At 42.0% G+C, this 23,294-nt stretch overlaps 1 protein-coding gene across 1 annotated transcript in view; it reads left to right on the top strand.

The window, feature by feature from the left end:
• The window catches only part of SAXO1 (stabilizer of axonemal microtubules 1), a 107,646-nt gene extending 87,843 nt beyond the window's left edge, over positions 1-19,803 (top strand). Inside the window, exons 3-4 of the mRNA XM_047700855.1 lie at positions 2,600-2,802; positions 18,797-19,803. Coding sequence (XP_047556811.1) covers positions 2,600-2,802; positions 18,797-19,800 — 1,207 coding nt within the window. The 3' untranslated portion in view covers positions 19,801-19,803. The remainder of the gene's footprint in view (positions 1-2,599; positions 2,803-18,796) is intronic.
• The last annotated feature ends 3,491 nt before the right edge of the window (positions 19,804-23,294 follow it).

Raw genomic sequence — 23,294 nt, 5'->3', positions numbered from 1 at the left:
AGCATATAGTAAATCATTAGTTTCAGATGTAGTGTTCAATAATTCATCAGTTGCATGTAACACCCAATCTTGATCAAATTCACTCTTCAGCCCCAGTAAATACTTTTTGATGGGGTATAAATGAAATACACTTTAAACTTTATGAGTCTTCAGAAGTAGATCACTCCTCCACCTCCAACTACTGCAAAGATCCTTTGCTTTATTATCGCTGATCAGTAAATACAACCATGGGTGTACTTTCACAAAGAAACTTGAATTTTGTACCACAGAAGGAGATTCAGTTAACATTTTCACTCCCTAAATATGATAAGCAAGGATTTTGCTGTATCAGTTTTTGTTTTTGAACAACCAGTTTCAGGATAGCCCATGAGTTTCATTCTCATTTATCTGCTCTTTTCCTGTGGAAATAGCAGGAAAATTAAGCACGTTTTCATTGTCTTTGAGCTTGGTGGCCCTTGAAGGAAGGTTCTTCCAGTCTCTTGGAGGGGGAAGTTGGTTCACTTGCTAAAACAACGGCAGAAGAGGATGTCTCTGTGCGAAGGGTCACAGAATATGGTGGGCCTGTGACTGGAAAGCGCTCCTGGCTGCTTTGGGTTTGGGAGTGCTCCATGGGGGATGCTCCATGGGGAGTGCTCCATTCAGCTCTGTTCTTCTTTGCTTGCCCTAGTTATATCTTGCTACTCCTTCTTGGAAATGAAGAGGGCTGAACCCTTGGGTTGCCATCAACGAACATGGGTTTATACGGGCATGTGGCACCTCAGGCCATCACCACCCCTTTTTGGAGTGAGGCGAGCTCACCTCCTATTTGGCAGCACACAATCTGATGAAAGCCATTTTGCAGCTCTGCAGCCTAGGGCCATACTTCCCATTCCCAGCTGCAGTTGGCTAAGTATTAAATAGACATCAGCATGAGGTACTTGTACACTGAAAAGAGTAGAAATGTGGAACTGACCCTTGGCTTCTTATTTATCCTCTTCCCTCCATAAGCCCCAGTTTATACAGAGTCAGCTTCCAGATGCGTCAGGTCACTCAGCTTACTCTTGCTCTTTGCCAACATGGGGCCCTTGGGAAGGGAGCCCAACTAGAAGACCCTGTAACTACTGCTGAGATAGATTTTTAAATCTACACAGAGGGAGGTACTGGGAGTTCAACTGAAGCATCTCCCATTTTCCCCTTAGAGCCCTAGAGAGACCAATTCTCCTGCTTCCTAACTCCCTCCTCCCACCCCACCATGCACTTTCAGACCCCAGTTTGGGTTTATTCACAACCATGTGTATAATTCATGCAAGACAGGTTACAGTGGAGCGTGTTACCTTTGTTATTCAAGCATGGCTCAGTAATGCTGCTCCAGATTTTGGCCGGGAAGTAGGTTTTATTGGTGTTTGGGCCTGATGTTTTCCTGTCCGGAAACCTCCCCCTTCCCTTGTTGAGGTTGTTTTGGCAAGCACCACCAGGGAAAATCTCCCTTCCACTTGTCCAGTTGGATAAATGGGTTCCAAGCAAAAAACAGGCTGTTGTATAAATCAGCAGCCCTTGGGGGAAAATGTTTGCTTAAAAGAGTTTGCCTTGAGCAGTGGGGAGTCAAGACTGCCCTGGCAGGCAGTGAAAGCCCCATCTGAGCCTTGGTTTGGCCAGGATCGTTCCTGGTGTTGGTGCAGTTAGCATCTTGGCATTGCTGTAACTGAAGGATGTTCTGGGAAGGGAGTGCGTCCTGCCTCGTTGAAGACCATCATGCTTGTTCTGACCTATTGTTTTTCATACTCCCTGAGATAATGGGAGCACTCATGCCAGAGAGCTGAGAAATAAATGAAAGACTCCATGTCTCCATTTATTGCGCTTTTCTGCCCTCTAGGTTTTCTGTAGGGTTAAGTAGAGGAAGGAGATCAGTATCTGTGGGAGAAGCTATTATTAGCACAGAAGAGGAAGTGGTGATACCCGAAAAATACAAGTTAGCTCCCCAGTCAAGTGACTGGCGGGAAAGAAGGTGGAGAGGGCAGGCACAGACACGAAGCCTCCTGAGTGGTTCAGTGTTTTTGAGTGGAGCATGGGCCGGGGTCGAGGTGGGAGGTGAGGCTGGGGAGGAAGGCAGAGGCAGGTCCAGGAAAGCTTGTATACCAAGCTAGAGAAAGTCTGGTTTTATCTGGGAGATTTTTCAGGTAGGGAGTGAAAACATCCCCTTTTGTGATCTCATTTCAGAGAGTTTATTCTGACCACACTGTGGGGATTGATGTAGAAGTGGTGGGAAATGCAACAGAGAAATGCAACAGAAGGTCCAGGTGATAAACTGTCACGTGATCCAAGTGAGAAGTGGTCAGGGTCTGAACAAGGGGGAAAGACACACCAATGAGATGGAGGGGGGCTGCACTTGGCAAGTGATTATCTGGAGCTATGATGGGGCAGGTCCAGGATGGTGTCTAGGTGTCCGACTTGGTGAGAAGGGACTGGTGGTGCCTTTTGTGAAAGTGGGAAACAGAGAAGGAAGAGCAGTTAGCGGGATAGAGCAACAGATGACTTCACAGCAAACATTTGTAGAATCGGGTAAATGGAAACCCTTAGGAGCCTTCTCCTGGTCAGTGCCATATGCTTATTTTCCTTTTAGGAGAGATTTTGGGCCTCACAAAGTATTACCAGTGAAGATTTACCAGCCTGACCAGTTCGTCCCAAGTGAAGAGAACATGGATCTACTCACAACGTATAAACAAGATTATAACCCCTACCCTGTCTGCCGAATGGACCCCATCAAGCCTCGGGACAGTAAATACCCGTGTGGTGACAAGATGGAGTGTCTGCCTACTTACAAAGGTGGGAGAGGCTGGAGGGGCAGGTTGGGGAAGCATAGTCTGAATCTGTAGGTAAGCCAGGAAATGGGTTTTACAGGTACACCCTTGGAGTGCAGAGGTCAGGGGAATTATATCCTGCAGGCCAAATCTGGTCTGCAGCCTGTTTTTGTAGAGCTGGAGAGCCAAGAGTGACTTTTGAATTTTTGAATGATTAAAACAAATCAGACTTTTATTTTAGGAAATGTGAAAATTACATGATGTTCAAACCCTGGCATTCATAAGTATATTTTGTTGGAGTGTGCCACACTCATTTGTTTATGCATTATCTGTGGCTACTTCTGTGCTATAGCAGTGAATCTGAGTGTTTGTGATGGAGACTGTATGGCCTGTAAAGCCCAAGACATTTAAAGATTTTATTTATTTATTTGACAGAGATCACAGGTAGGCAGAGAGGCAGGCAGAGAGAGAGGAGGAAGCAGGCTCCCTGCTGAGCAGAGAGCCCGATGCGGGGCTCGATCCCAGGATCCTGGGATCATGACCTGAGCCGAAGGCAGAGGCTTTAACCCACTGAGCCACCCAGGTGCCCCAATATCTGGTCTTTTATAGAAAAGATGTGCCACCTCCTACCATAACTTGCTATTAGAATTTTATACTGAGGAAGCATTTCAAGTTTGTTAGGTTCCATTGCTGATTCAGTGATTGATTCATTCATCATTAAAAAAAATATGGAAACCTAATGTACATATAGAAAAATGTACAAATCTTAATTATACAGGCCAATGATTTTTTTAAAAAGATTTTATTTTTCTTCCCCTCTCTCTCTGCCTGCCTCTCTGCCTACTTGTGATCTCTGTCAAATAAATAAATAAAATCTTTAAAAAAAAAATAAAAGATTTTATTTATTTATTTGATAGAGAGACAGTGAGAGAGGGAACACAAGCAGGGGGAGTGGGAGAGGGAGAGGGAGAGGGAGAGGGAGAAGCAGGCTTCTTGCCGAGCAGGAAGCCCTACTTGGGGCTCGATCCCAGTACCCTGGGACCATGACCTGAGCCAAAAGTAGATGCTTAATGACTGAGCCACCCAGGTGCCCCCAGACCAATGATTCTGGAGTGAACACATTCCTGTAAACAGTGCCCAGATCAAGAAATAGAACATTGATCCCACCTAGGATAGAACCATTATGCTGACTTTAAACACCATAAATTTAGTTTTACTAGTTTTGTACTTCATATAAAAGGGATGGATTCATTCTTTTTTAAATTTATGTATTTTTTTAAGAGAGGGGGGTGGGGAGGGGCAGAGGGAGAGAATCTCTGACTCAGGGCTCCATCTCACGACCAATGAGATCACGACCTGAGCTGAAACCAAGAGTCGGATGCTTAACCGGCTGAGCCACCCAGGCGTCCCTGATTCATTGTTTATTGAGCATCTGTTCCATCCTGGGCATGGTGTCAACAGCTGTGAAGCAAACATCATGACCTGCTCTGACTTAACAGTCCTGTAGGAGAGCTGGGATGTGGAGTGGTAGGGACGGTGAACATGGTGTGGTGGTCACTCTGTGGAGCACAAGCCATAGGCTGACACCGTGGAGATGGAGGCCAGTTCATAATCCCTAACTCTTCTGCTTGTGATGCATATGGGCACAGGGTTGCCCCAGGAATAGATGTTCGACTGTTCATGTAACATCTTTGTGGGTCCCTAAATAACTGTGCTCTTGGACACTTTTATTTAGTCAATCGAAACATTTAGGCGAGTGGTGGCAGGAAGACTTGTGGGGATGTAGGAATCCTCCAGAAGCCCTTCTAGGGGTTCTACATCTATCATTCCAAAGGCACCATGCATGGCTGAGCTTCTCTGCTTCTTCTAAGAACCTGGACTCTTGTCATTTTGCCACCTCATCTTTAGTATCATTCTCTTCCACTCTCACCTTCTGCCAGGCTGCATTTTGGATGTGGTCATACCTTGAAATGCCTCCTCCTTCTTGCACTCCAACATCCAGGGCTCCTAGCTTGCTCTCTTAACTATTTCTGCCAGGGAGTTTTGGCCTCATTGAGATCCCCTCTGCACTGGTGCCTTAACCTTCCATGTCCCCATCAGTCCCTCCTTTTTATGTTTGTGCCCTGTATAGCCTATTTTCTGGTACATTCTCTGGTATATCATTGTAGCCCTCTTTTACTCCCTCTCCTGTCCTCCTGTTGCTTCCTGCCAGCAAAGCCCACATCCTGCCTTCTCCATGTCTACACTTGGATATATACCAGAGCATATCTCCAATCTTACCTGCTTTTATCCATTTTCCACAGAAAAGAACCAGGGAGAGCTTTTAAAAATGGCGGTATGATCTGACCTCTTCTCTGTTGAAACTTCTCAAATACTGTGGTCCCTAGGATGAAATCCCAAATCTTTACCATCTCCTCTGGTACCTTGCAGATTTTGGGGCCTCCCCACCAGTGCCCCTCTGCTCTGGCCACAGGACCTTCTTTCAGTTCCTTTCCTGAATTTCTTTTCTGTCTCAGGGCCTGTTGCACATGCTACTTCCTCTGTATAGAGCCCTCTACCCTTTCCTTGTCTAGCACTCATCCTTCAATGAGCAGCAGAAATATCACACCCTTTGCAGCCTTTCTAGACCTTCCCCCATACCAGACTATCTACATCTTACCAGATGCCCTGAGAGAGCCTTGCAATCCTCTGTTTTGTCATTCAATGTGTAATTTTGTTTTGTTTTGTTTTGCTTAGCATTTGTCTTCTTGGCTAGGCCTTAATCTCTAAGATGGCAGGGATTTTTTTCTTTGCCAGCAATAAAGCAGGCACTGTAGTAGATGCTGTACAAAGGAGTCATGACAACCAGGTGCATGGTGAGGTGGCATTCTGGCTTTGGCAGGACTCCTCCATCTCCCTTTCCATCTAGTGCTTACAGAAGGCAAGAAAAGGGGTGCCATGGACCATAAAAAGGTAAGAAGGCACAAAACTAGAGTGAGCCCTTATTGCTGATGGGAGAAGGAGTAGGGATTCTGGTAGAGTATGTCCACCTGCAAACTCTCCTTTCTTTCACATGCTCCTTAGGGTGCCCCTTGATTTAAGAATCCTGGAGTTAGAGACTCTTCAGTACAACTGCCTGCTCAGCTCAATTCCCCCTTCCTCTTTTGCCCTAGGGGCAGAGAGAGGTCTGGGAGTGAGAAATGGTTTATTTGTTGCATTACTTCCCTATGATGTAGTGGCTTCCAAAAGTGGGCCTTGACTGCCCAATGTGTATTTTCATCATTTAGTCAGGCAGCGGCACAACAAATGTCTGTTTTTTTAGCGAGGAAATCAATGAATGAATAGTCTGGGCCGTTGTTTATAAGGCTCCAGGTGACACAGTCTGGACTTAGATTTATTCAAATCCCCACCCAGTCCATTACTCTGTGGGTCCTGGCTTAGAGCAGGAGTGAAGCAGGACAGTTACTCTCCCCTGAAAAGCCTTGTGCATGAATGAGGGGCCACACCCTTGCCCCATCACTTGGTATATCACCTTTCCATGACTTGTTTGTCTCTTGTGGACATTTGCTTCCTTAGGAAGTCCTTTTTTTTTATTTTTAAAGATTTATTTATTTATTTATTTATTTGACAGACAGAGATCATAAGTAGGCAGAGAGGCAGGCAGGGGCGGGGGAAGCAGGCTCCCTGCTGAGCAGAGAGCCCAATGTGGGGCTTGATCCCAGGACCCTGAGATCATGATCTGAACTGAAGGCAGAGGCCCAACCCACTGAGCCACCCAGGTGCCCCAGGAAGTCTTTTCCATAGCATCTTTCATAGTTTTATGGACATATATTGATTCTTCTCCCAAAGGAGAAGAACAAAACCAAAGTCCAAGGTCATTAAATGTGTGTATTTCAACGGGTGCCATCTATGTTATGTCTGTGTTCCATGTACTATAGCCCTACAGGAAAAATATGCAAACTTTTTTTCTTCTATTATGGCCAGCACCTTTAGTGGAGTCCAGAAAACCACCATTAAATATGCTCCAGCAGCATTTGGTTGTAATTTTGACGTTTTCAAAACACTGTGCAATTGGGAAGATTGAAAGTGTAATTACTTGATGCTCAGCTTTAGGTTTAGCTAAGGTTTTTTTTTTCTTCCCCTTAAAGACATATTATTGAATGGAATCCCTTCTAAAGAGATTCTTGCCAATTACCCACATGACACCCTGGCCTGAAGGGCTTTACTGATGGCTTTTCAGGCATGTATATAGTTTGTCATGTGGAATTCTGAGGTTTTTCAGGGTCCTATGCAGGCTTTTTTGTAATACAAGTTGGGTGGAGGAAGTTAGAGGTTGGATAATAATGTGGTTTTGACTGTATTGTTGGGTATCAGAAATCACGTGAGGCAGCTTGCAGCCTAGGAACTTGTTTTCTTAACACTTCATCCATCACAGAAGAGGGTCAGAAAAACCCTGTCCTCCCCACCCGCATGCAACTTGAGGCAGTGTGTAGGCATCTACAGGTAGATGCCCCCATTTGAGTGGGGCCTGAAGTCTGAAAGGAAAACATGTGGTTTATATTCAGCAAGATGGTTCCCTCCAAGGCCCCTAATGCTTTCAAGATGCTGATAGAGCCATTAATGGCTCTCAGAGAAAGATTAGATTTTCAATTAAAATGAGGCAAATTTAAAAGAAAGAGTTGGTAGTATTGTTGGCCTAAAATAAACTTAAGAGTATGCCTGGGGGTGGGATGTCCAGACTTCTGGAGGGTTGGAGTGAGGAGCTTAGTAAATCCTCTTCCTAAAAAGCAACAATAAAACTGGACAAAACAATAAAAACCAACCATGTTAGGGCTTTGGAAATCAACTAAAGACACACAACAATTTGAGAAGCATTTATTCAAGAAAAACTGCTAAGCCATCATTATAAAAAGTGGGAGTTTGTGTTTTTTTTTATCCTGGTGGTGCTTCCATCACCCCTCCTTCCAGGTTTAATCTATGTGGTGGTTCTGCCCAGGGTAGACTGGGCTCTGAAACCCAGAAGGTCTTCTGCCAGTCGGGGCTAACTTGACTTGGAGTAGAGTACATACCCAGTGGTTTCAAAAAAACTCTGTGAGGACAACTTCTGTAGCTAGTCAGGGGTTGCGGAATTAGTTGGGGTAAGCAGCAGAGCAGCCAGAAATCTAGTAAGGAGATCCAGAGAATAGGAAAGGCCTTGGTAAGCTTGTACATGTGCCTTATGGTCTACAAGACTGCTTATGGGCAAGGCAGTACACAGGCTCAAGAGAGGTAAGAGACAGGGCCTAGTGATGTACTCATCTTCCCTGGCTGAAGATGATGCCTGGTGCAGGTAGAGAGGAGATACAAGAAATCCCAGGAGAAATGAATAGCCAAGGCAGAGTTGTAAATGGTCTGATCTTTGACTGTGTTCCCTAACCCACACACAGATTCATTAGCAAAGGGTTGAAAGACTTACTGGCATAAGGTGTTTAAGCATAACTTTCGATAATCATTGGTTAATTACTAAACAGTGTTAACACAGGGTGACTTTAAGGAATCTTGGCTTAAAAACAATTAGGAGAAGAAACTAAGCAAAACATCAGTGGCTACACTCTGTTGGAGACAAAAGACTCCATAGAATTACTGTAGGCAAGTCACTAAACAGCAAAAACAGCTTGCAGTGCAGTTGGCATTAGGAGTTGTTATAGCATATTATCTGAAATGCTGAGTTCTTAGCAAAAAAGTATAAGGTATAAAAAGGAATAGAGAAATGTAATTCAGGGGAAAAAAAGCAGTAAATAAAAACTATGTCTGGGGGCGCCTGGGTGGCTCAGTGGGTGAAGCCTCTGCCTTCAGCTCAGGTCATGATCTCAGGGTCCTGGGATCGATCGAGCCCTGTTATCAGGCTCTCTACTGAGCAGGGAGTCTGCTTCCCCCTCTCTCTCTGCCTGCCTCTCTGCCTACTTGTGATCTCTGTCAAATAAATAAATAAAATATTTAAAACAAAACAAAACAAAACAAAAACTACATCTGAAGAGGCCTAGATATTAGACCTGGCAGACTATTTCAAAGTACTTATTATAAATATGTCCAAAGAACAACAGGAAACATGATTTATTTTTATTTCTTATTTATTTTTTTTAGAGAGAGAGCATGTGCACACCTGTGTGAGACTGAGTGGAGGGGTGGGGTTGGGGTTGGGGGCAGAAGGAAGGGAGAGAGAATCTTAAGTAGGCACAGAGCTTACTGTGGGACTTGATCTCACAACCCTGAGATCCAGACCTGAGCTGAAATCTAGAGTTAGATGCTTAGGGGTGCCTGGGTGGCTTGGTCAATTAAGCATCTGCCTTCAGCTTGTGGCTTGATCCCAGAGTCCAGGGATTGAGCCCTGCATTGCTCCCTGCTCAGTGGGGAGTCTGCTTCTCCCTCTTGCTCTGCTCCTCCCCCTGCTCATGCTCTGTCTCTCTCAAATAAATAAGTAAAATATTAAAAAAAAATTGACACTTAACCGACTGAGCCACTTAGGCACCCCAGGAAATCGTGTTTGATGAAATAAAGATATTATAATGGTTTCTTATCAGAGAATACCAATAAAAGGAATCTATAAAAATTAAATGAAAACATTGGAATTGAAAGGACAATAACAAAATAATTATAGTGTCTTAATTGTAGATTTGAATTGGCAGAAGGAAGAATCAGTGAAAATGGGGATAAATCAATAAATACTATCCAATCTGAAGAACAGAAAAAAAGGAAGAAAAATAGAAACTCAGAGTTGTGGGATATCATTAACTGTAAAATGTACTCATGATGGGAACCCCAGAAGAAGAAAAAGGCAGAAGAAATATTAATCTACATATCCAAGAAGCATGCTCCAAATCGAATAAACAGAGATCCATACTTAGTCACATAATACTTAAACTGTTGGAAGCCAAAGGCAAAGATTTGGAAAGAAGCAAAAGAGGAAAAAAAAAGAAAACCCAAAAAACTTGCCACATACAGGGAAATGACAGTAACAATTAAGTTTTCATCAGAAACAATGGAGGACTGAGGGCAGAAAGATGACCTAGTCAAAGTACTGAAAAATCTGTCAACCAAGGATTCTATAACTGTTAAGAGAAAATAAGGACATTCCAAGATGAAGACTAGCTAACTTGCCTTATAGGAAATAAAAAGGAAGTCCTTTGGACTGGATTAATACTAAACAGTAATACAAATCCACATAAGGAAATAAAGTGCGTTGATAAAGGTATTTATGTAGGTAATGTCTACTCTTTTCTATTTTAAAAAATAACCAATAATCATAAAACTGTAAGGATTGTACCAGGAATGCAAGGTTGTTTGCATTCAGAAATAAGAAAGTAAATCAGAAATAAATTAATATACCACATTAGTAAAGTAAAAGACAAAACCACATGATTAGAGACACAGAGAAGACATTTGACAATATCTGATAATCATAAAAGCTGTCAACAAGCTAGCATTAGAAGGGAACTTCCTCAGCCTGCTAAAGAGTATCCACAGAGAACCCTATAGCTAATATCACACAGTGCAGAAAGACTGAATGCTTTGTGCCCTAAGATTGGGAACCAGTCTAGATGTCTGCTCCTACCCCTTCCATTGAACATTGTTCTGGAGGTTATAGCCAGTACATAGTGCAAGAAGAATAAGCAAATGCATCTAAATTAGGAAGACACAAAACTCTCTTATTCTCAGACAACATAATCCTGTGTGCAGATAATCCCAAGGGATTATCTGATATCCTGTGTGCAGGTAATCCTAAGAGATTATCACTAGAATGAATACATAAATTCAGCCAAGTATATATAATGTATTTCTATATATTAACATTAACAAGTGGAAAATGAAATTAAGAAAAAGTTCTCCTCACTAGCTTAAAAGTTAATAAAATATTTGGGATAATTTTTTGAGAAAGACCTTTAAGACTTGTACACTGAACTTCAAAAACAGTGCTGAGAGAAATATGTAAATAGATGGTGAGATAATCCATGTACACGGGTTAGAAGATACAATGCTATTAAGCTAGAGTTGCTCCCCAATTGATCTAAAGATTCAATACTGTTCCTATCAAAGTCCCAACAGACTGCTTTTTTCCCCAGAAATTGGCAAGCTGATCCTGAATTTTATATATTAAATTGAAATAAACCAGAATGGCTAAAATTTTGTCATTTTGACAAATGATGCTGGAAAAATTGAAGATCTGTATGCAAAAAGATGAACTTAGGTCTTTACCTTATATCATACTAAAAAATCAGAAAAGATCAGGGACCTAGATGTAAGATGTAAAACTATAAATCTTTTAGACCAAGACATAGGAAAAAAATTTCATCTTATAAAAATTTAAAACTTCTGTGTGCTTCAAAAGACATCATTAAGAAAATGAGACCATAACTGATAAATGGGAAAAAATAGTTACAAATCACTTATCTGGTATAAGACTTGTATCTGGAATGTGCAGATAACTTATAACTTGATAGTAAGATGATAAACAATTTAAAAAATGGGCAAATGACTTGAGAAGCCATTTTACCAAAAAGGACATATGAATGGCTAATAAGCACATGCAGAGGTATTCAACATTGTTATTGTTAAAATTTGAAAAATATCAATTGAAGTATACAGTTGACATATAATAAATTTATAATCAATTATATATGTTATAAAATGCTTATCATGGTAAGTATATTACAACATTATGGACTATAGTCCCTATGCTATACTTTTCATCCCTGTGACTTACAACTAGAAGTTTGTATTTCTTATCTCCTTCACCCATTTTGCCCAACTCCCACTACCCTTTTGACAACCACCAGTTCTCTGAATTTTAGAGTCTGGTTTTGCTGTTCATTTTGTTTTTTAGTTTCCACATACATGCAAAATCATATGGTATTGGTCTTTCTCTCTCTGACTTATTTCACTTAGTGTAATATCCTCTAGGTCATCCATTTTGTCATGCATGGCAAAATGTCATACTTTTATGGGTAATACTCCATTGTGTATAAATACCACATCTTCTTTATCCATTCATCTTTAAGTGGACACGGGTTGTTTCCATATCTTGACTATGGTTAAGTAATGCTGCAACAAACATATGGATTCATATCTTTTCAAATTCGTGTTTCTCTTTTCTTCTTTTCTTTCTTTTTGTTTAAAGATTTTATTTATTCATTTGACAGAGAGAGCACAAGCAGAGGGAGCAGGGAGGGAGAGGGAGAAGCAGCTTCCCTGCTGAGCAGAGAGCCTGACGTAGGCTCAATCCCACGACCCTAGGATCATGACCCGAGCTGAAGCCAGATGCTTAACATACTGAGCCACCCAGGTGTCCCAGTGTTTTTATTTTCTTTGGGCAAATATCCAGTAGTGGAATTATTGGATCATATGCTATTTGTATACAAAATTTTTGAGGAACCTCCGTACTGTTTTCCACAGTGGCTGTACCACTTTACTTAGTTCCCACCAACAGTGTATGAGGCCTTCCTTTTCTCTATATCCTCACCAAACATTTGTTTTTTCTTGTATTTTTGAAACTAGCCATTCTGACTGGTTTGAGGTAATATCTTATTTTGGTTTTAATTTGCATTTCCCTAAAGATTAATGATGTTGAGCAACTTTTCATGTATCGGTTGGCCATCTATATGTCTTCTTTGGAAAACTGTCTATTAAGATTCTCTGCCCATTTTTTTTAATTAATTTCTTTTCAGCGTAACAGTATTCATTGTTTATGCACCACACCCAGTGCTCCATGCCCATTTTTTAAATTGAAATTTTTTTCTTTTGCTATTGAGTTTATTGAGTTGTAGGAGTTCTTTATATATTTTGGATAGTAGCCCCTTACCAGATATATGATTTGCAAATATCTTCTCCCAATCAGTATGTCACCTTTTCCTTTGATGGCTTCCTTTGCTGTACAAAAGCTTTTTAGTTTGAGGTAGTCCCAATAGTTTTTCTTTTTTAAAGATCTTATTTGATAGCACACAAGTAGGCAGAGTGGCAGGCAGAGGGAGAGGGAGAAGCAGGTTCTTGACTGAGCAGGGAGCCTGATCCCGGGCTCAATCCCAGGACTCTGGGATCATGACCCCGAGACTAAGGCAGATGCTTAACTGACTGAGCCACCCAGGTGCCCAATCCCCTCCCCATAGTTTTTTAAAATTTTGTTTCCTTTGCCTGAGGAGACAGATCCAGAAAAATCATCCTAAATTTGTCCAAGAGGTTACTGTCTATATTTTGGAAGTTTTATGGTTTGAGGTGTCACATTTTGGCCTTTAATCTATTTTGACTTATTTTTGTAGGTGATTTAAGAAAGTGGTCCAGTTTCATTCTTTTGCATGTAGCTATCCTGTTTTTTCCAGCAGCATTTATTGAGGAGAGTGTCTTTTTCCCATTGCATATTCTTGCTTCCTTTGTCATAGATTAATTGATCATATATGTATATGTCTACTTCTGTCTGAATTTTGTCCATTGACCTGTAAGTCTATTTTTGTGCCAGTACCATACTGTTTTGATTATTATAGCTGTGTAGTATATCTTCAAATCTGGGATTGGGACACCTCTATTCCTTCTCAAGATTGGTTTGGCTCTTTGGGTTTGTATTGTGGTTGTCTACAAATTGTTATTCTAGTTCTGTGAAAAATGCTATTGGTATTTTGATAGGAATTACACTGAATCTGTAGATTGCTTTGGGTAATATGGACATCTTAACATTATTAATTCTTCCAGTCTATGGAATATCTTTCCATTTGTGTCATTAATTTCTTTCATCAGGGTTTTATAATTTTCAGAGTACAGGTCTTTTTCTTCCTTAGTTAAGTTTTTTCCTAGGTATTTTATTCTTTTTGGCACACTTGTAAATAAAATTGTTTTTTCTTTTTGCTACTTAAAAAAAAAAGATTTTATTTTTTTGAAAGAGAATGAGTGGTGGGGAGGAGCAGAGGGTGAGAGAGAGAGAAGCAGACTCCCTGCTGGGAGCCCAGTGCAGGGCTAGATCCTGGGACCCTGGGATCATGACCTGAGCCAAAGGCAGACACATAACTGAATGACCTGTGCACCCCTTTTTGCTATTTTCTTATTACTGTATAGAAACACAAGTGATTTCTGTGTATTAATTTTGTATTCTACAACTTTATTGAATTCATCTATTCTAGTAGTTTTTTGGTGGAATCTTCAGGGTTATCTATGTATAGTATTATGTAATCTGCAAGTAGGGACAACTTCTTTCTTGCTAATTTAGATAACTTTTATTTTTTCTCTTGTCTGATTGCTGGGGCTTGGGCTTGCAGCGTGTTGAATAAAAGTGGAAAGAATGGACATCCTTGTCTTGATCCTGATCTTAGAGGAAAAGCTCTCAGTTTTTCATCAGTCAGGATGATGTTAACTATGGGTTTTTCATATGTAGCTTTTATTATGTTGAAATATGTTCCCTCTAAACCCATTTTGTTGAGATATTTTTAAGTTGTGAAGGGACATTGAATTTTTTTTTTTTTAAAGATTTTATTTGTTTATTTGACAGAGAGAGATCACAAGTAGACAGAGAGGCAGGCAGAGAGAGAGAGAGAGAGAGAGAGAGAGAGAGGGAAGCAGGCTCCCCGCTGAGCAGACAGCCCGATGCGGGACTTGATCCCAGGACCCTGAGATCATGGCCTGAGCTGAAGGCAGCGGCTTAACCCACTGAGCCACCCAGGCGCCCCGGGACATTGAATTTTGTTGAATGCTTTTTTTTTTTACATCTCTTGAGAGGATTATATGGTTTTTATTCTTTTTGTTGATGTTGCGCTTCTGTTGAGTGATTGAATATTGAATCATCCTTGCATCCTTGGAATATATCCCAGCTGATCATGGTGAATGATCCTTTTAATGTATTTTTGAATGTGGTTTGCTAATATTTTGTTGTCCTCAACATCCCTATGTTCATCAGGGCTATTGGCCTGTAGTTCTCTTTTTTCATAGTGTCTTTGTCTGGTTTTGGTATCAGGGTAATGCCTCATAGAATGCATTTGGAAGCTTTCATTCCTTTTCTGTTCTTTTTTGGAATAGTTTAGAGGAAAATAGTTATTAATCTTCTTAAACTGTTTGGTGGAATTCACTTGCGAATCTGTCTGGTGGTCCTGGACTCTAATTATTGCCATTTCATTAATTGTTTTCTGGTTGTTGTTGTTGTTGTTTTTAGTTTTTCTCTGTTCCTTTCTTTTTTCCTTATAGTTTGTTCTCTTCCCTGGTGGCTTGATGGCTTTCTTTCTTTAATGCTATACTTGGATTCCTTTCTATTTTAAGTTGGTGATTGCTTAAGTTTAAATACATTCTAAGGGACACCTGGGTGGCTCAGTTGGTTAAGCCTCTGCCTTCGGCTCAGGTCATGATCCCAGTGTCCTGGGATCGAGGCCCACATCAGGCTCCTTGCTCAGCAGGGAGCCTGCTTCTCCCTCTGCCTTTGCCTGACACTCTGTCCGCCTGTGCTCACTCGCTCTAACAGATAAATAAATCTTTACAAAAAAAAAATAAATACATTCTAAAAGCACGAATTTTTTCCTCCCCATCTACATTTTGTATATCTGATATCGTATTTTACTTCTTTTTGTGTATTCCTTGACTACTTTTTGTAGATATAACTGGTCTTACTACTTTTGTGTTTTAACTTCCGTACTGGCATCGTAAGTGATTACTACTTTTACTGTATGTTTTCTTTTACTTGTGAAATATTGTCCTTTCATATTTTCTTCTAGTTGTGGCAGTTTCTTTCCATTTAAAGAAGTCACTTCAACATTTCTTATAAGGCTAGTTTAGTGGTGATGAACTCTTAACTTCCATTTGGGAAATCCTTTCTCTTCTCCAATTCTGAATGAGAGCCTTGCTGGGTAGAGTGTTCTTGGTTGTTTTTTTTTTCCCTTTCAGTACCTTGAATATATCATGCCACTCTAGCCTGCAGACTTTCTGCTAAAAAACAGCTCACAACCTTATGGCATTTCCTTTGTATGTAACTGTTTTCTCCTCCTGCTCTTATGATTCTCTCTTTATCCTTAATCTTTGTAGCTTTAATTATTGTATGTATTGTATGTATGTATGTAATTATTGTATGTATTATTGTATGTAGGTGTGGATGTCTTTAGGTTCATCTTGTTAGGGGCTCTCTGTGCCTCCTGGACCTTGGATGTCTCATTTCCTAGGCTAGGAATTTCTTTAAATAGGTTTTCTGTCCCCATATGTCTTTCCTTCTCCTGGGACCTCTGTAGTGTAAATGTTATTATGTTTGGTGATGTTGCAGATGTCCCTTAACCTATCCTCATTTTTAGATATTTTCTTTTCTCTTTGATGTTTGCCTTGATTGCTTTCATTATCCTGTCTTCCAGATTATTGACCCATTCTTCTGTATCTCTAATCTGCTCTTGATTCCCGTGTGGTATATTTTTAATTTCAGTTATATATTCAGTTTGACTGGTTCTTTTTTATATTTTCTGTCTTTTTGTTGAAGTTCTCACTGAAAACTCTTCTTTAGGGTCCAGTGAATGTCTTTATGACTTCTACTTTGAATTCTCTGTCTAGCATATGGCTTATCTCCATTTTATTCAGCTCTTTTTTTTTCTTTTTTGTGGTTTTATCTCACTCTGTCATTTGGGAATATTCCTGGGTCTGCTCCTTTTCTTTAACTCTGTGTTTCTTTTTATTGCCATCATGAGTTATTGGGGGAAATGTAAAGTAAACTGTGGTGGCATACTACTAAGCACCAATGATAGTGTCTATAATTTAAAAACAAATGTTGGTGAAGGTGTGGAGGAATTAGAACTTTCACAACTTGCTGGTGAGAACGTAAAATGGTACATCCACTTGGGAAAGTTTGTACTATCTTAAAAAGCTAAACGTAGATATACCATATAACCTAGCCATTCTGCTCTCAGTATCTACCTAAGAGAAATGAAATATATACCCATACAAAGACCATGAAAGTTTATAGCAGAAATTTTCCTAATAGCTAACAAGTAGAAACAACCCAAATATTCATCAGTCAATGAATGGATAGTGTAATACTATTTAGTAGTAAAAGGAGTGACATGCTGCAACAGGGATGGATCTCAATTACGTTCCATAAAAAAAACCAAATGCAAAACGCTATACACTGTCCAATTTAGTTTATATAAGATGTTCAGAAAAGGCAGATCTATAGAGACCAAGAGCAGATAGAATGGTTGACTGGTAATGGGAGTAAAGATCAATTGCAGATGGGCTTGATCTATATTTTTATGGTAGAATTGTTCTGTAACTGGGTTTTTGTGATGGTTGCACAACTCTGTAAACGTTATTCCATAATTTAAAAAGGTAAGATGGTGCATTTTGTGTTATACAGATTTTATTTCAGTAAAAATGTTTTTAAGAAGTGTGCCTATGGACTCCACTGGTATTGACCCTATATAACCAAGACTCCTCAGAAGCTGCTTTTGTTCCTAACTCTTTGTAAAGCTGTAAGCAGGAGAATTCCCTGTGGATTCAGAGGGTTCACTAGGATTTCATACTGGTTACTTTAGATCTGGTAGTTGATGGACACAGTGGAGGCAATGTAGGACTTGGGTGGGAGCCCAGTATTATGACAAGAGTGGAAGCACTATCAAGGTGTTTGAATGGTATGGTTTGCTGCCCTATTCTTCTCATTTCGATTTTTAGTGTCAAAGCTGCCCCCAGGATTTGTATGGAGAAGTTACTTTCAAAGCATCCTAGAGTGTGATTTGAGGACAAAACTTGTTCCTCAGGATGCATGGAGGCCATCTTTAGGGCCTATTTTCTTCGGGTGCAGTCCTCTCATTATCGTGGCCATGCCAGTCCCATAGCAAAGGTTTCTCTTGAGACTGACATCCCCTAGATATGGTTGGCCTATGCTTTTCATTCTTCAAATATTCTGAAATTCTCCTTCTTCTGCAAATAGTCCCTGATTATTTTTCATTTTCCTTTAACCTTTATTCTCTCTAGATATATTGTGCTCCTAGCCATAATAGAGGCTGTAGGAAGAACATGACATTGGAGTCAACTATGTTGTTTAAATTCCAACTCTTAATTCCCTAGCCATGTGACTTTTAGAAAAGTTTCTTAGCCACTCTGAATCCTGCTCTTGGAAATCTGTAAAATAGAGGTAATTACACCCTTACAAAGAGTGAGTGTAAGATGAAACAAGGTCATGCATGGAAATCCCTGAGTGCAGTTAGCTGGTGCATAGTTAGTGTTCCTCGATTGTCAGAACCAGGTAGTGGAGTGGGTCCAGAGCATGGATTCTGGACCTGGGTTTGTAGCCATGCTTTTTCACTTTTAGGCAAGTGACCTTGGGCAAGTTTCCTAAGTTCTCTGTGCCTCTGTTTCTGCATCTATAAAACAGGCATATTGAAAGCACACATCTGATTAGGACTGTCTGAAGATTAAAAGAGTTAATATAGAAAGTATTTAGAATATTGCCTATCACATGATAAACTCTATGCATGTGGCAGCTGTTGTTCTCTCTCCAGCCAATACAATGCCTTTATTCTCTTGGGGCAGCATATTTGATTTATGTGGATTAAATGTCTGGATTAAAGGGATGTAATCATGGTCACCCCATGGATGAGAAGGGAGGTCTGCTTGGTCTGGCTGGTGGCCCACCAGTGGTGGGCTGTGAATCCCCTATCTCACTACACCATGTGTATTTTTCCATTTTATGCTGATTCAGAGAGGGCCCCTTCCCCAAAAGGAATAGAACCATTCTTGGATCAAGGTACACTAGTGCACTCCTCAGCTGGAATCAAATTCTAGATCCTCCCACAGCTGTGGACCCTCTAAAATCCCTGCATGTAGCATTGTGGGTTATGATGAGACTCCTGTCAATTCATCTGTTCTGCATAGTAACTTCCAAATACTGTAAAGTTGAAATATTAAACTCTTGGTGGAGGTAGTAGAAGAGATCTGCTCTCCTCTTCCCTTGTCTCAAGGACCATCTCATTGGAGACCGGTTTAAGACTTTGAGGCCCCTTAGAATACATGCACGTTAAGTGGACTTGATTGATAAGTAGTCACCACTACTGTTTTATTTTCAGCTGATTACTTACCATGGAACCAACCAAGACGAGAGCTCCTGCGTCCAGAACACCACTACCAGCCAGTATCAACTCGGTTTGATAGTAGAACTACACACCAGGATGACTATTCTATAAAGAGCCGAGTGAACACCTTGAGTTGTAAGCCTCTGGCCGTGCCCAAGCTCTGTAACATCCCCCTGGAGGATCTGACTAACTACAAGATGAGCTACGTGGCCCACCCAATGGAGAAGCGCTTTGTGTACGAAGCAGAGAAGTTCAGACCCTGTGAAATCCCCTTTGAAAGCCTTACCACCCACAAGGAATCCTACCGGGGCCTGAGAGGAGAGCCAGCCAAGAGCTTGAAACCTGTGACCAGGCCCTGTGGTTTAGACATGCCTTTCTCTAACACCACTGAATTTCGAGATAAGTACCAAGCTTGGCCAACGCCCCAGATGTTCTCCAAAGTTCCTGTCACCTATGTCCCTCCTGAAGAAAAGATGGACCTTCTGACTACAGTGCAGGCCCATTACACATACCCTAAGGGTGCCCCAGCTCAGTTGTGCCGACCGGTGCTCTCAGTCAAGAAGTGTGGTCGCTTCGAAGGCTCCACTACTACCAAGGACGACTATAAGCAGTGGCCTGGCATGCGCCCGGAGCTAGTCAAGCCCGTTCCCCAGCTGAACATTCCCACTGAGCCCTTGGATTGTCTGACCACGACTCAGGCCCATTATGTGCCCCACCCACCCATTAATACCAAAAGCTGTAAGCCTCCCTGGGCCAGCCCCCAAGGAAATATCCCAGTGGAGGGCCAGACCACATACAGCATCAGCTTTACTCCTAAGGATATGGGCAGGTGCCCAGCCTCCTATGCTGAGCCCCCTGGCTACATCTTTGAGGAAACGGATGCTTTGGGGCACAGGATATACAGGCCAGTGTCCCAGACAGGCTCTCCGCAGAGCAGCCGTCTTTCTGTAGGTGATTCGGAGAACCCCAACCAGCAGGAGTTGGCAGTGTCAGCCTGATTTTTTTTTTTTTTAAATCATTCCTTAGAAATTGCACAATACTTTTAAAAGCAGATGATTGAGAGTTATTCATTGGCCAAAAAAGAATTCCCCAAAATGAAAAAAAAAAGTTCATCATCATTTTCCAGGACACTTGAATAAAATGAGAATCGCTTGACTCAAGGAAAATGACATTTAATCACTGGCTAAGTATTCCTCTTAACCCTCCCTCTGCTGCCTCTCCCACTTGGGTCCCTTACCATGTGCTGATGGAATCAAAGCTGGTCTCAAGGGTTTTTCTCTGAACCAGAAATCTTTTCTGAATTTAATCATTGTATGACTTGACATTGCAATTAACTCTTGCCAAGTATGAAGTGCTGAAGAATAAACTTTATTTTGGGGGGAATGAATCTGCAGGTCTATGAGTTCACCCCTACATGCTGTCTCTGCAGAGAACGGGCTATGTTCCTCGGGGCCTTTTGGGAGATTTCAGACTATGGCCCCCATTGTACTCCAGTACTGATGGGTGTACTTTAAACTCCATCTGGAATTCTGTGTTCTCTCTCTCTGCCCAGGGCTGCTTTACAGGGCATCTTTCTACCATCTCATGCCATGACAAACTGGCAAGAATAGTACTATCTGAGTGGGGCCTGGGTGTTTTTAGGCACAGGAAGTGGAGAGGGGAGAAAGGTATCCTATGGCAGTCCCAGGGGAGCATGGACCTGCCAGGTCTCTCTTATCCCCAAACCAGTGCTGGCCCTGATTCCAGGACAAGGGGGAGGCAAAGGAACCCTTGACAACTGGGTAGTTGTCAGGCTTCCTCTGGGCTGTGAGCAGAAACTGTGAGCTCTTTAAAGTGCTTGGAGCTTATGCTGGGCATGTTCTTGGAAGCCTAGGTCTGCTTTTCCTAAGATAACGGCTGTGACCAGACTTGTGACAAAGCTTGACAGTGATGAATTGGACCCTGCCCTAAAGGGCTGGAGGTTTCTCTTTTGGGTCAAATGCTTGATACTAAGGCTAAGTAATTTGGTGATTAAAAAAATTTTTTTTTTAATTGGAAAGAATTGAATAAAGATTTTGTCCAAGAGGGCCTATGCCAGGGTCGGATGGGCTCATGGTGTGGGTGAACCTCACTCAGAGTGATGCAGGCTGACACCTGGGACACTCACTTCCCTTCTGAGGTCACAGAACCCTAAACCTTCTACACAGAACAGTGTTTGGAGGAGGAAATTTCAGCTCAAGTCTGGAGACCTGGGTTTAGGTTCAATGCCTGGTTCATGGGTGAGCAATCTGTATCTTTTATCTGGGGTCCCATCTTTCTAAGGCTGTCGCTCACCTGGCCCAGACCTCTCAGGTCCCCATGCCTTGCAGCCTCACTGTGAGGTTGGTTTGTATCACTGGGTTGGGATCAAAATCCTTAAATCCTCTTTTTTTTTTTTTTTTAAAGATTTTATTTATTTATTTGACAGAGAGAGATCACAAGCAGGCAGAGAGGCAGGCAGAGAGAGAGGAGGAAGCAGGCTCCCTGCCGAGCAGAGAGCCCGATGCGGGGCTCGATCCCAGGACCCTGAGATCATGACCTGAGCCGAAGGCAGCGGCTTAACCCACTGAGCCACCCAGGCGCCCCTCCTTAAATCCTCTTGTTGCTTATATGGGGTCTGGATACCTGCCTCTCTGGGGGTAGAGAGGCTCAGGGAGTTAATGGGCCTTGCCCAAGGTCACACAGCATGGGGGCACCAAGGTCAAGATCGGAACCCAGCTGTCTGATTCAACAGCCAGTGCTCTTCCCACGGGGCCAGGTACCTCCTATCTTCTGTGTCCTAGTTTGCATGGCTCCACAAGCACATCAATCCACATTTTCTCTGTCTGAGTTCCTCCCTGGAGTGCATTAAGCTAAAGGAGACCACGAGGAGGGTAGGTTTTAATACCTTCATTTTGTAACTTTGACAAATCAGAGAAATATTGGCAGTTTACTTGACAAGCCACGTAGTGCCAGATGCTTATAAAAATGCAACAGCAATGAGAGACTACGGACTCTGAAAAACAATCTGAAGGGTTTGAAGAGGTGGGGGGAACCAGGTGGTGGGTATTAGAGAGGGCACGGACTGCATGGAGCACTGGGTGTGGTACAAAAAATAATGAATACTGTTATGCTGAAAATAAATTAAAAAAAATGATTAATAAAAAAAAGCAACAATCTCTTAGGCTTTAGCAGTTGGCCTCCCCTGTTATTGCTTCCCCAGAGAAGAATTTAAAATTATTTTATCTGTTTCTGCTAATGTTTTCCTTAATGTTCACAAGTCATATGCAGGTACTATTGTTGGTTGACTTATTGGTTTTAGACATGGTCTGTTTTGGTAGATCGGGAATTTTAATCTTCTCTCTCCCACCTTGTCAGTGAAATAAGAGAATGGTGCTCAGTGTATCAAGACTGAGAAGCTTTTCTAATGTTTCTGGTGAGTACAAAGAAGCTGAAGAAGGATGGATAGATGATTCCAGGCCAGATGAGCCACTTAGGGCATCTCTACCTTGCCAGCTTCTCCCAGAATTAAGGAATCTGTGCTCCCCTGCTCTCTGTCCTTTTTTTGGTCTCAAAATAACCTTATTATGAAAGTGGTTAATACAGTAAAAAATATGGGAAACAGAGAAACTACAGAAAGGGGGATCCAAGTAGCTCTTATGGGGACTAGTGGAACCCAGCGGTTAGAACATATGTGTAAGGAGGATGTCCGGGATACCTGGGCTCGCTTCCTGGCCCATGTCACCCACTGGCTAGGAGACCTCAGGCAAGTTCTTTAAAAATGTGAATAATAGCATTCGTGGACCCATGGCTTCATTGTTGGTGTCAGTGATAGAATATATGTCCACTGCTCTGCCCTGGCGTATGGTTAACTCTCATTTAGGTGTAGGTGAGGATGATGAAGACGATGAAGGTGGCTTCTGACTTCTGCCTCGCTGAATCTACTCATGATTTTATGGGCCATTGTTTGCAAGTACGAAGGTAAGCAGGACTGCTCATGTGTTTTATTTGGCCTAATTTATAAAGGAAAATATTCACCTTTCCCCCACCCCATAATTATTTTTGGTTTTTCTGAGTTGGGCTTGCTCCCTGTGCTCCCTGGAAATGGCATTTTAGGGAGTAACTGGGGCCAGGAGGGGGGAAACGGAGAGCCGAGCAGATGGGCTCCCCCTCCCCCCCTTGCCCTGTCACAGCCGCTTCTTGTTAATCAGTTCTATGTATCCGGCTTCCACGTAAGAGTTGTGGGATGCTTAACCAAATGAGCCACCCAGGCGGCCCCCAAACTCTATCTTATCGGTGGAAAGCAGAGTCTCTCAGTGTGGTCAATGGGCTGCAACTAGTGAAATTCGTTGGTGTGGAAGCCCTGGGCTGTGCTGCCCAAAGCAGGTGATCCCACAGATATGGCAACTGCTAGGAATAGGTCCCACTCCTCACAGTGGTGTCTCCCTGCCTGTGCCGTCAGCAGGGCAGGCCCTATCCTCTGGCTGACTGGACA

This window comes from Lutra lutra, chromosome 13 (genome assembly GCF_902655055.1).
Source record: "Lutra lutra chromosome 13, mLutLut1.2, whole genome shotgun sequence".
NCBI classification, from domain to species: Eukaryota; Metazoa; Chordata; class Mammalia; order Carnivora; family Mustelidae; genus Lutra; species Lutra lutra.
This window is presented reverse-complemented; position numbering and strand designations above follow the sequence as displayed.